General features: G+C 29.1%; 1 protein-coding gene across 1 annotated transcript; it reads right to left on the bottom strand.

Annotated features, from left to right (window-relative positions):
* Window positions 1-1,340: 1,340 nt before the first annotated feature.
* LOC106693051 (serine proteinase stubble) lies at window positions 1,341-9,420 on the bottom strand. Its single transcript, XM_053739507.1, has 10 exons — window positions 8,489-9,420; window positions 7,650-7,749; window positions 4,376-5,773; window positions 3,762-3,917; window positions 3,511-3,678; window positions 3,150-3,226; window positions 2,967-3,067; window positions 2,623-2,894; window positions 2,367-2,521; window positions 1,341-2,206 (listed from the first exon to the last, which is right to left on the bottom strand). Exons 2-10 carry the CDS (start codon window positions 7,747-7,749, stop codon window positions 2,042-2,044), a joined length of 2,592 nt encoding a protein of 863 aa, XP_053595482.1. The 5' UTR covers window positions 8,489-9,420; the 3' UTR covers window positions 1,341-2,041.
* Between the last annotated feature and the right edge of the window lie 2,709 nt (window positions 9,421-12,129).

Here is a 12,129-nt window from a genome sequence, read left to right on the forward strand (position 1 = left end):
TTTAGGTGAAAGAGGATGAATGAAAAAAGATGTAGGTATTGTTGTTGCGGTGAAAAAATGTTTTTTTTTGACGATTTGGTTTGGGTTATGTTTTTTTATTGGTAATTCTAGTGAAGAAACACGTACAGATTGCAGTTAGAGGCCGGATGTCAAAAGGAATGGAAAGAGTTGAAAAAATAACCGGGTCTCGTATCCATGATTTCTAGGTCATAACAATTATTTTTTGCAGTAACTAGTTGTTATACAAAAAATCAATTTTATAAATAAATCGAGTGTTTTATGTAATTACTGTTTTTTTTTTTTAATAAAAATTTGATTGCAGGTATTATATTAAATAAAAAGAAAAAGTATTTAGATGGTAATATTTGTATTTGAATTACTGTAATTAAATTGAGAAATAGTGCGCATTGGACATAAACACGAAAAAGGGTTTTAATAGTACATGGGAAAAGTTTTTGTTTAGATCTATTTAATAAATAGGTGATTGGAAATTTTTATCTCTAATTGTTCGATAATGACTTTACTAATATAAGTTGTAACTTAAAACTTTGACACTTGTGGAGCGAAGTAGAAAAATAATTCCACTTGCTGACATAAACTAATTTGTTATTGCAACAAATGGTATTTTATCGTCATAAAAAAAACATATCTTTCCAACACAAGCAACAGCGACGAAAAAAATAAAACTAAATTTTACAAAGACATCTAACAATTATTTAAAGTTATTTTCGCTTTATAATTTAGAAACAGAAAAGTCAAAAAGTTATTTTAAATTATTGAAAATTTCTGAAACATTTTACCTCGATAAAAACTTTTTTCAGTAGACGAATTAAATTACTTTTGTCTTTTGCAATGAAAAAAAAAACCGTCAGCTAATTAATTTAAGCTACAGAGCTTTTATTAGATTTACTCTTATGGTTTTAATCCTCAATCGAGAGATATATGTATTTGTTTTTTACAAATATTTAAAGCTGTCCCAGGGTTTAGTTTCCATACATTTACTATAAGAAATCGTATGGAAGAAAAAATTGACTAATAAATTTTTAAAGACAATAAATAAAATAAAAAATTTATTAAAATTTTATTTATATTCGTATAAAGATGATAATATTAATATTTTATATTATATTTATATATTTCTATATAAAAGTACATGTATTTTGATAATTTATTTACAATACGTAATTATAATGTAGTATAATTACAATTAAAATTAAATTAATTGGCATAATATCAATTGTTCTATATATTTATAATAATAAATTATAAAAATAATAATAATATTAATATAACAATATCAATTATAATAGTATTTTTTTTTCTACAATAACCTTTTTTTTTTAATCGAAATGCAAGTACGTCATTGAATTTATAAATAAATAATTAATTTTTTTTTTATAAATACTGAAAAAATTTTAAGAGATCAATCAATTGTTTTTTATAAAGAAAATTTATATAAAACAAATAATTGATAATGACAAAAAAAAAACTGCCCAAAGCTAATTATTTCTTCTCTATAATTTTTCTTTTTTTTTTTGTCACTTGCACTTTGTAGTTAATTACTTTTTTTTACTTTATGCTCTACTGCAATTCGTTGCATTTTCATCTTAGTTACTCTCTTAAATTTGAAATAGTGAAAATAGTTACTATTCATTGTCTACTAGTAAAAAGTATGTCATTAATTAAAATAGCGGTATACTTTTCACTGTCAATAAGTGATTATTCACTGCGAAATAGTGATTGTTATGTGATTTTCACTAATTCGTTTTTAGCGAGTAGGTATTTTAATAAATAATAATAATAATATTTATAGTAATAAAGATAATATAATAATAGTAATAAGAAATAATGATAATATTAAGCAATAATAATTAATTATTATTATTAATTAGTTAACTAGATGAAAATGTAACAAGGCTAGTTTGTAAATTATTTAACGATAAATTAAATACTAAATTGTTCGATTGTCATCACTCATCACTTTTAACTTTATGTTAATTATAAATTCTCGAAATTATAAACAGAAAATTTTTTAATTTATTTAAAATTGTAGGATTTGATTAATCCATTCTCTAAACTCAGATATTCTCGTGTAAACACCAGGTTGGTTCGGTTCCGCGCATCCAATTCCCCAGCTAATTATTCCCGCGAGGATCCACCGCTTGTCACGAGGTCTCTGAATTACCATTGGTCCTCCACTGTCGCCCTTAAATTAATTAAACAAATAGTTTTTAAATATTTTTAAGCTCTATATGTTATAATTACTACTATTTTTATCTCGTAAATTAATAATACCTAAAAATAAAGCATTCATGTCTAACAGATATTTACGTTGATTAATTAATTAATTGAAATTAAAAATTTACCTCACAAGAATCAAAGCCACCATTCCTCCAGCCAGCACATATGAATATGTGAGGTATATGCTCATCATAACTAGCATTTCTGTACATTGATTCACACACTGTATTATTGATAACAGGTACAGAAACTTCCTGAAGCACTGTTGGCAATGGACCCTCTGAAATTTTAAATTATCATCAGCATCAGCTCTCTTTTTATATTTTATATCATTTTAAAATGTCTTATATCAATAGATAATAAAAAATTTAAATAATTTACCATCGTATAGTCTACCCCAGCCAGTAACGTAAGCAGTGTAACCAACGTAAAGTTCATCGTCATCTGGAAGACAAATTGGCAAAAGATTTGGCTGGAATGGCACTATCGGCTCGTAAAAACGAAGTAAAGCAAGATCGTACTCGAAAGTCCTTGGATCGAATTGCGGATGACTTGCTATTAATTGTACACGTCTTTCTTGGTAACTGTAAGGTTCATTTTCATTTGCCAGATCATGCTCACCCATTCTTAATAATAAATCACCAGGGGCTACGCTGAAATTTTTTAATTTTTATTATTTATCTATTAAATTAATAATTAATAATTAATAATATATAACAACATACTGTTCAACACAATGAGCGGCAGTAATTGCCCAATTTTCATTCAACAAAGCTGCACCGCATTTATGTAAAAATGTTGAAGTTCTCCATTGCCTCAATGATATCTATGAAAAAAAAAAAAAAAAAAAAAACCATCATTATACTGGGGATAAAAAATAAATGAGATTATTTGGTGTAAACAATTACCTGCCAAGGCCACTTTCCAAAAGAACTGCTCTCACCGCCAACGATTCGTGACTCCGGAAACATTCTTCTCCCGCAAACTGCAAGAATAAACATTGTTGTATTGATACCTTTATATAAATTAAGACCCATGATCGCCATATTGCATGAGTACGAATAAACGCTGATCGCAAACTGGATTAACCAGTCGCGAATTTTATTTACTTATTTACTTATTTCTTTTTTTTTCAAACTTCTTTTAGGCATCTTTAAAAAATTGCTTTGTCTGAGATGTGAGAGAAGTTAATCGACTGACGCTAAGTCGTGACAATCAGGCAGAGAGGGTAAGATGGGTAAGATTAAGTAATGAGACCGGGTATAATACCTTGTCTGTAGTCAGACATGTTGAGCCATTCGGATGCCGGAGAAACAGGAATGTCTAGATCTGGTTCCAGAGTACTTGTTGATGCTGATGATACAGAATCAGCGGTCGGTACAGGTGGTTTTGATGTCTGAGTTGGTGTCAACGTTTCTGTTGTTAACTCCACGAATTCTGTTAAATGTTAGGAATCATTAGCATGAATATCTAATTTTATTTAATGAAGAAAGATTGTCTTAATAATTAAATTTATATACCTGAAATGGTAGTAGGCAATTTGGTGGGCTTTGATTCGTTAATATTTGTTGTAACAGGTTCCTTTTCATCATTTCCGGGCTTTTTAGTGCTCGGGGACTGGATCATTATCCAACCGTCTGGTGTTGTTATCGGTGACCACTCTGGTTCTGTAATTTCTACATAACAATTTTTTCTTTTTTTTTTTTTTTTTTTACATACATATAAGTATAATCTGTAATCTTGTTTTCTTTTGGGGAATTTTAAAAATTTTGTTTACGGTCGGGTTTCTGGTTCCTTTTAAAATGTATAATATATTAATATATAAAACCACTACTTGAAGTTCAAAAATTACAGTAATACAGATATGATAATATATGTTATAAGTTATAAAAATAGTTGAGAAATTAACTGTGAATAAATGAAATGATAGCGAGAGGTATATTAAATTAAATATAATAAAAAAAATTTATATGAAACCAGGAAGTCGATTACGGTGGACTTTAACAACCGTTAAGATGCCTGCCAGCCCTCAGAGTGGAATATTACATCTTTAGTCCGCATTATATATATATATATATATATAAATCAATGTGAACATGATACAATGACCTGAATACCATTCAAGCAAACTCACCTTCTAGTTGTGCTGTCGTTGTGCTAGATGATGTTGAAGACGAACTCGGTATTTCTGTTGTTGTTGTTGTTGTTGTTGTTGGTGTGGCAATTGTAGTAGTTGTCGTTGCTGCGGCTGTTGTTGTTGTTGTTGTTGTAGTTAAGGGCGATTTAGTAGTCTGTTCATCGGAATTTGAGCTCCATGTAATAAATCCTGGCGTTGAACTTTTTTCGGTAACTTCGATTTCAGTTGTTTTTGGGATTTCTGTCGAACTAATTTTTAATGTTGTTGTTGTTGTTGTTGTTGTTATAGTTGGTTTGGCTGTTGTTGCAGTAATTGGGCTGGATAATGTTGTACTAAGTGGTTTAGTAACTGGACTAGATGTAGTAGTTGGTTTAGGTTTAGGTTTAGGTTTAGATTCTGTAGGTTTTGGTTTTGTAGAAATTGGTCTCGGTTTTTCAGTAGTGGTTAATTTTGTTGTAAATAGCGGCAATTTTGTTGGCTTTACAGTTGTTCTAATTGGTTCAGAAGGTTTTTTAATGAATATTGTTGTTGTAGTAGTTGGCTTTGAAGGTTTCGAAGGTTTTGCGAAGGTTGAATTTGTTGAAAAAGGTCTTGACGTAGTAGTGGTGGTGGTGGTAGTAGTGGTTGGTTTCTTTAAAGGTCTTTTGGTGTTGGTAGGTCTTTTGGTAGCAGGTCTTGTCGTTGGTATCAATGTGGTGGTTTTAAGAGTTGTTGTTGAAGGAGTTGTTGCATTGCGTGGAGGAAATCTTGTTCCAGCAGGAGGATTACGATTTGTTGTAGTAGGTCTAGTAGATGTTGAAATTGTCAAAGTTTTTTGAGTTGTTTGTACGGTAGTTGGAGCGTAAGTTTCATGACTGTCTTGAACTGTTTGGAATGTTGAGAATACGGAGGGCTGGGTTGTTGTATAAGGAGTGCTGATTGGTCTTGTTGAGGTTGCGGTTTTAGTTGTTGATGGTGTTTTTGTTGTCGAAGGTAACTTTGAAGTTGAAGGCGATTTTGTAATTGTTGGGGGTAATTTTGTCGTTGTTGTTAATTTAATTGTCGAGAATAAAGGTTTTTGAGTTGAAGTTAAAGTGGGAATTGAATTTGTTGACGAGGGTAAACTCTCGGGCTTTGGTTTAGATTTTATTTTAATATCCGGTATGTCATTGCTCTCAATCGGTTTACCGGTTGATACAATGACTGAGCTGGATGGCAAGTCATCGATTGCATTGTCTTGTATCGATACATATGGCTCGTCGTTTAGCTTGCAGCAGCTTCCGAAGTAAAAGCGGTCTAAGCAAGTGCCAAGATGAGTTCCGTTGGCTTTTACGCAGTTGAACGCAAACATACAGACTCCTGTTTCACCGGTTCTCAGCGAGACACACGGTAAATGACGTATATTTCTTCCATTACCTTTAAATAATATAAATATAATATTTTAATTGTAAATGTTGCATTTTAATTTTTAATTAAATAAATAAAAAATGTATGCTTGTCTTATCACTATTTATTTAAAAATTAAAAATAATTAAGTTGATTAAATTTAGGGCTCGATAAAATATATGTTTATTATTTTATAAGATATTAAATTAATTGCTGAACACGAAAAAGTTTGGGATACCTGTTTTTTTGATGCAGGTACGGCAGACTAGTTTGATGGAATGTGTACACCCTGCAGGATGCGTTCCGGTTATATTAATTTTAAAAGTAACTTAATAATAAAATAAAAGAATTGAAAGCCGACGGCCGATGGTTGATGTAGAGTTTTATTAACTGGTAGATTGAATAAATATAATTAAATATATTTAAGATATGTGAGATAATTACAAATGTATCATAATATATTTAATTGTAGGATGGTGGATAGTAGCTAAGACGATACGGATAGGACGTAAGCGGGAAATGAGCTGTTATGTTACATTAGGCTATGTTTTTGACCCACATCCACTTAACAGGCTAACGTATATACACATCGAAAGCTAACGGGATTCCCAGCCGTACTGGCGGCGCCTTCTTTCCATTAATACGCACGTTTATTTTTCATTCTTTTGCCGGATTATATTATAATATTATTATTATCATTATTTTGCTATGATTGTTTGTAGCATTTTACATATCTGCCTTACTTTTTTTTAGGTGACTAGATTTTTGTCGTTTTTTTTTTCTTTACGTCAAATATTTTTGTCCATTAATTATTTTTTTTTTTAATAACTAAATTTAAGTGGAAAAAATAACAGTTTGGCGAATTTTTTTTTTATAATTAATAATTGCTAGTAATTTTTTAAAAAAATATTTTACAAGCTGTGAAATAAATAATCAACATTTTATTACAGTTTTAATATTTTTATTTAAATTAACGGAATTTTAAATCGACGTTACATCCGTTACACTTTTCCAGTAAACTTAAATAGCTAAAGACTTCCGCTTGGTTTAAAAAAATATTTAATAAATTTCTTGACAATTTAAACCGAATCAAATTTAAATATTTCTTTTGACAGCTGAAATGAATGTTATAAATTTACGTTATTTTTTATTCACAATTTTCCGACAAACAGTAATTTAAAAAAATTAAAAATTAATATGATTATCTTTATTAAAACACAACTTTTAGCTTTCAAAATTACATATTTCATAAATTAATTTTTTTTAACGTAAATTAATAATTAAATGCAAAAAACAATCAATTTTTTGCAATAAAAAATTTTTCAGAAATGAAAATATATTTACTTCCAGCTTTTTTTTTTCTTCCGTTATTTAAAGCAATTACTAAAATAGATATAATATAGTCTTTTATATATTGCAAAGAAATAAAAAAATTAATTTATGAGATTTGAACATTAATAAAAATGAAATGATGTCAAACGTGATAAAAAATAAAAAGAAACAAGTGGATTTGTTAAATACACACATATAAATATATAAATAGAGGGATATTGTGAATAAAAATGTAAGAGCCGTTGACCGTGTGTGACCCAGATGAGTACAAAACTAGTGACCAGTCCGCCCACAATTGACCACGTAAGACATGAGGGTCAATGTCGCGCGCGCAATCTTTCCTTACAGTTTCCGTCTTTACTTTTCTTTCGCGCTTTCACGTGACGTTTCTTACTATTGTATACATTATATATATATTCCTTGTTCGCGCTTTCACGCAACGGTAACATGACACATCGATATTCAACAGCAAATAATTAAATAATTAATTACTACTTAAACAACAATACAACTTTTTAATTGTTTTGATCATACCTTTAGATAAATTTATATAAGAATAGATAAAATATATTACCGTTTGTAATTAATTGTGGATACAGTGGACTGGCAAGTATTGTCTTGAGTAAAATATTTATGGCTATGATGTTTATCCAAATGAATTGAACCCTCGCCATCTAGATTAAAAAAAGAAATTTTTTTTTGTTAATTGAAAAGGACATGGAATTTTTATATTATTATTATTATTTTAATAATGCAAGTCATCTTATTGTCCAGCTTACACTCTCACATCTTACAATGTTAGACCTTGGGAAAATTCTTAAGACTTAATTGGTTTGTGGTCGTGTACATTGACATTGAGTGTAAGAAAAACAAGTAAAGATTTATGTACCATTATTTTATTTATTTATTTTTATAATGTATTTTAACAAAACTTTTAACTATTTGTAGATTTTCTTAAAAAAGATAGTGAATTTAAAATGCAATAACGGTAATTACACTTTCATTTTAAAAATAAATCAATAATCCAACATGCGGGTAAATATTAATTTTAACTATGTGTAATATTTTGCTTTTTAAAAATAAAGATGAAACTCATTGATTATTGACATCAACATTTTAAATCAATGATGATGAGTAAGAGATTAATTTAATTAAAAGTTAAATAAAATTTCTAAATTATATCAGAGAAAGTAACTCGTCAAATCAATATTAAGATAAATAAATATAATAATAATGAATAATTAAAAATATAGTAAATGTAAATAAGAATATTTATAATGACTGTTATGTGGTTTCGTGAAAGTTTAAGTACAGAAGGTACCTGGGTATATCAGTACCGCTATTTGTGCGGCAACTGTTTCACTTAATTATTTATATACTAAAAAATTAAAAAATTAAAAAAAACTAACATACCTTTTTAAATAAAAAATAATACTGACTTAAAATTCCTATTATTTCAAATAATAACACAGGTCATTATGTTTTTATACTTTAATCACCAATTTAACTAGCAAAAAAAACTTGACTAGACACTTGTTGCCGATTGAACACCAATCAAACACACTCTTTTAATATTTATTTAAACAAAACAATAGTTGACATGTACACAAGTTGGTTTTTTTTTTATTTTGTTGTGTGCCTTGGAAAATGTTAAAGATGCATTAAAAGCTGTTAACCACGTAGTGAAGACGCCAAGAATAATCAGAGTACAAGGAGAAGAGTATGACGACGAGTAATAAGACAGAAAGTCAAGGTTATTCACCAGTATTCACTACTTGGTTCGATAGTGAACCCGAAAGAGAGCAAACAGAGTGCTGGCAGTCTTGCAGTCCGGCAGTCAAACAGGCAACCGAGCAGGAAGATACAAATAAATGTACGAACGATACGAACCAAGTAGCTGAGGAACGGAGAGATTAAGATCGCAGAAGAAAAGAAAGGGATAGAAGGAAGGAAAGAAAGGATTCGAATAGTAGTAGTCACTTACAGTCACTTACAGTCACTTACAGTCACTTCACCGTCTTCAACTTAACTCAAGTGTTGGAGGTATTGGATTAAATAATAACGTACGTGCGGGTACGTTTGGCTCTAGAATAAGCCCTCTAGGCGATTGGTAGAATAACGTGGAATAACGTCTAGAGTCCCGAAAGTATCTTCGCTCTGGTATGCCGTTGGACAACCTCCACCGGCTCTTCTTGGCTTTTACTTTATTATATTGTATGGTGTGTGTTCTCCTGTTCCTCCTGTTCCTCCTGTTCTCCACCATATAATATATAGATATACTACTATTGTACCAGCATGTAAGCTGTGTAGTGGTCGTCTTCGCCGTTGGTATGTTGGTGTCTTGGTTCTGTACGTTCTGTGTAAAATACTTGAGGTGGTGGCAATGACCGTTCTCTTCAGATATGCCCCCTTTTCCCCTTTTTTACCCCCTCCCCGCCTCTTACTCAGGTACAACAACAACACCAACACTACTCTAAAGGTAGACCGTTTAAATAAACGCACACATCAGAGAAATATAATACTTAGCTATTTACTACATGACTGTTGAGTTGTAACTAAAGTTACTTCAACCTCAACCAAGACCTCAACCAAGGCCTCAACCAAGACCTCAACCAAGACCTCAACCAAGACCTCAACCAAGACCTCAAGTCATTACTCTTTATATATCACGCTCATCACAAATCTTACTTTTTCTTCAGCATCTTCCTTTTGAGAAAATAAATAATAAAAAAATTTGATAAAATAAAAAGAATAACTTTAATGATGATGTCCAACTTCCCTTTCTTTTTATATACGCAAGTTGAAAAGATTGTCTCATATTTTAACGGGTATTCCTCTCTGGCGAGAACTTTTATAAAGAACGTTTTTTTAGCTATTTGTTAGGAACTGCGTTGAAGGTGTTTGTCACTTACGATTTTTAATAATTTATTTTATAAAAGGTTAGACATTTTTTTTTTTTCCCTGCTCAGATTTTTTGTTTATTTTTTTCATATAATTGTGACAAATTTATATCGTGATTATTCCGTCGATCTTAATCACTCAAGTAATTAATTAATCTAATTTTTATAATCTGGTGAGAATTTATTGATAATAATCAGTTTCAAGTGTGGATTGTTATATTATTAAAGATAATCTCATACGATAAGCTATTTAAATTGTTTTATAGCTGTAGAGTAATTGGCAATTTAAAAAATAATCACATCAATTGTTAAATATATGACAATATACTTGTTATTCGAGATAGTAATAGTTCACATCGTGATGAATCAACAAATAGTCTGGCTGTCTACTAATAAATGGATTATCACTTTTTGTCGGAATAATTAAAAATTCATAAAACATTCAGACAAAATAGAGAATGTCTCGGGATTATTAATACATATACCTTTTTTTTTTTAGCATTACGGTACGTCTTAATATTCATTATCAGGAAGTTTATTTTACTTATAAACTAGTGGTAATTATTATCATAAAATTATCACCTCATAAAAAATTTTCAACACTCTGCTTTTCGTCAACAGAATTTATTCCGGGCCTGGAGGCATTCCCAGAAATTCATAATGCAGTTAAGTTATATTTTTTATTTAATTAAACAATTTATAGTATTAATGAGCAATAGAAACAATTTTTTCAAACGCCTATTAAAAGCTAATCAGCTGAATTCCTTAATTTTGATTTTTTGTTAATTATTATTTTTAACAATAAAAATACAAAGAACAAACGTTTTAAAGAGAGTAGTGAAAAAAAAAAAAAAAAAAAAAAAAAAAAAAAAAAAATTGCATAAAATATATTGTTGTCTAGCGGTAATGTTACACTGGGGAAAAATGCAATTACTCAGAAGTGATCAAGTCTCCACTGTCGAGAGGCGTCATACTTTACGCATGATTAATTTTTTTAATTTAAAAAAAATTTAATTTCCTATTAATTCTTTAATCGAGTATTCAAATGTATTTTATCCAGCAATAATAAATTAAAAACAAACTTGATAATAATAGATAAAAAAAATAAAAAACCAACAAGTCATATTATAAATATTTTTATTTCTATAAAGGAAGAAAGAAAAAAAGGGACTATAAATTTAATTACAAAGTTTTATTCCTTAAAATTTTTAAGTAATATCGATCATTAAGAGGTTTAAGTGAATATGGATGAAGTGAATCAAAAAAAAGGTACGTCAAGTGATAATGTGGGCGTCTGTATAGGTAACTTCTTTGTTTAGTACAGGTGTACACACTTAAATTGAATTTTTTACCATGTTTTCTTATACTTTGAGAGGCCTCTGACTTTCTTCTTGTCGTTTGTTCCTTCGAGGGTTCAATGTACGTGCACAAGTAAACAGACGTAAAAAATAATAATGATAATAATAATAATAGTAGTCGTAATAATAATAAATTAGGTATAAAAAAAAGAGTAAATAAATAAAAATAAAGAAAGAAGTCATTGTCTTTTATCATTGCGATGAACAACCTTTTCAGAGCTCTCGAGGGTTGTATGGACTTTATACTACTGCTAAAATACTTTTCATTTGACCATATGTTTTTATATGTGTGTGTGCTTGTTAACATTGTGTTCATTAATCCGTACGTGTCACGAAAATTTTATTTATTTTATCTTTGTGATTTAATTCCATTTAATCATTGACATATGTAACTGATAGTATTCTATCGTCATTTCCCAATAATTATGTCGTTAAATTTATTCCTAGAATTTGAACGTCACAATTCGTTGGTTTTTTAATTTTTATTTTTTATTCAACTATACATTTATATATAGACTTTTTCTTTTTTTTGTAGGAATTTTATATAATTTTTATAAAAAATTATCAATGCGATTTCACTGTATCCCGAATAGTTGTTGTATAATTTAAGCTTGAATCCCACGCAAAATAAAATATTAATTATTTAAACAATTTTAATAAATTAAAAGTTTATCAGCAGTATGAAAATATTTATTTATATAAAATAAAGTTTTTGGTACGCCATAACCTGATCAGCACTGTATAGAGGGTGCAATTGGAGGGTAAAAAAGTATTTCAATAATGAAATAAATTATTG

The sequence above is a fragment of the Microplitis demolitor genome, chromosome 5 (genome assembly GCF_026212275.2).
Source record: "Microplitis demolitor isolate Queensland-Clemson2020A chromosome 5, iyMicDemo2.1a, whole genome shotgun sequence".
Lineage (NCBI taxonomy): Eukaryota > Metazoa > Arthropoda > Insecta > Hymenoptera > Braconidae > Microplitis > Microplitis demolitor.

Excerpts from the sequence above, each read along its gene's own strand:
- LOC106693051 (XM_053739507.1), bottom strand. The coding sequence starts at position 7,749 with ATGGCGAGGGTTCAATTCATTTGGATAAACATCATAGCCATAAATATT. Across the intron at positions 3,918-4,375 it reads AACGACAGCACAACTAGAAG|AAATTACAGAACCAGAGTGG; the intron begins GTGAGTTTGCTT and ends ATTGTTATGTAG. Across the intron at positions 3,068-3,149 it reads TTGGAAAGTGGCCTTGGCAG|ATATCATTGAGGCAATGGAG; the intron begins GTAATTGTTTAC and ends TTTTTTTCATAG.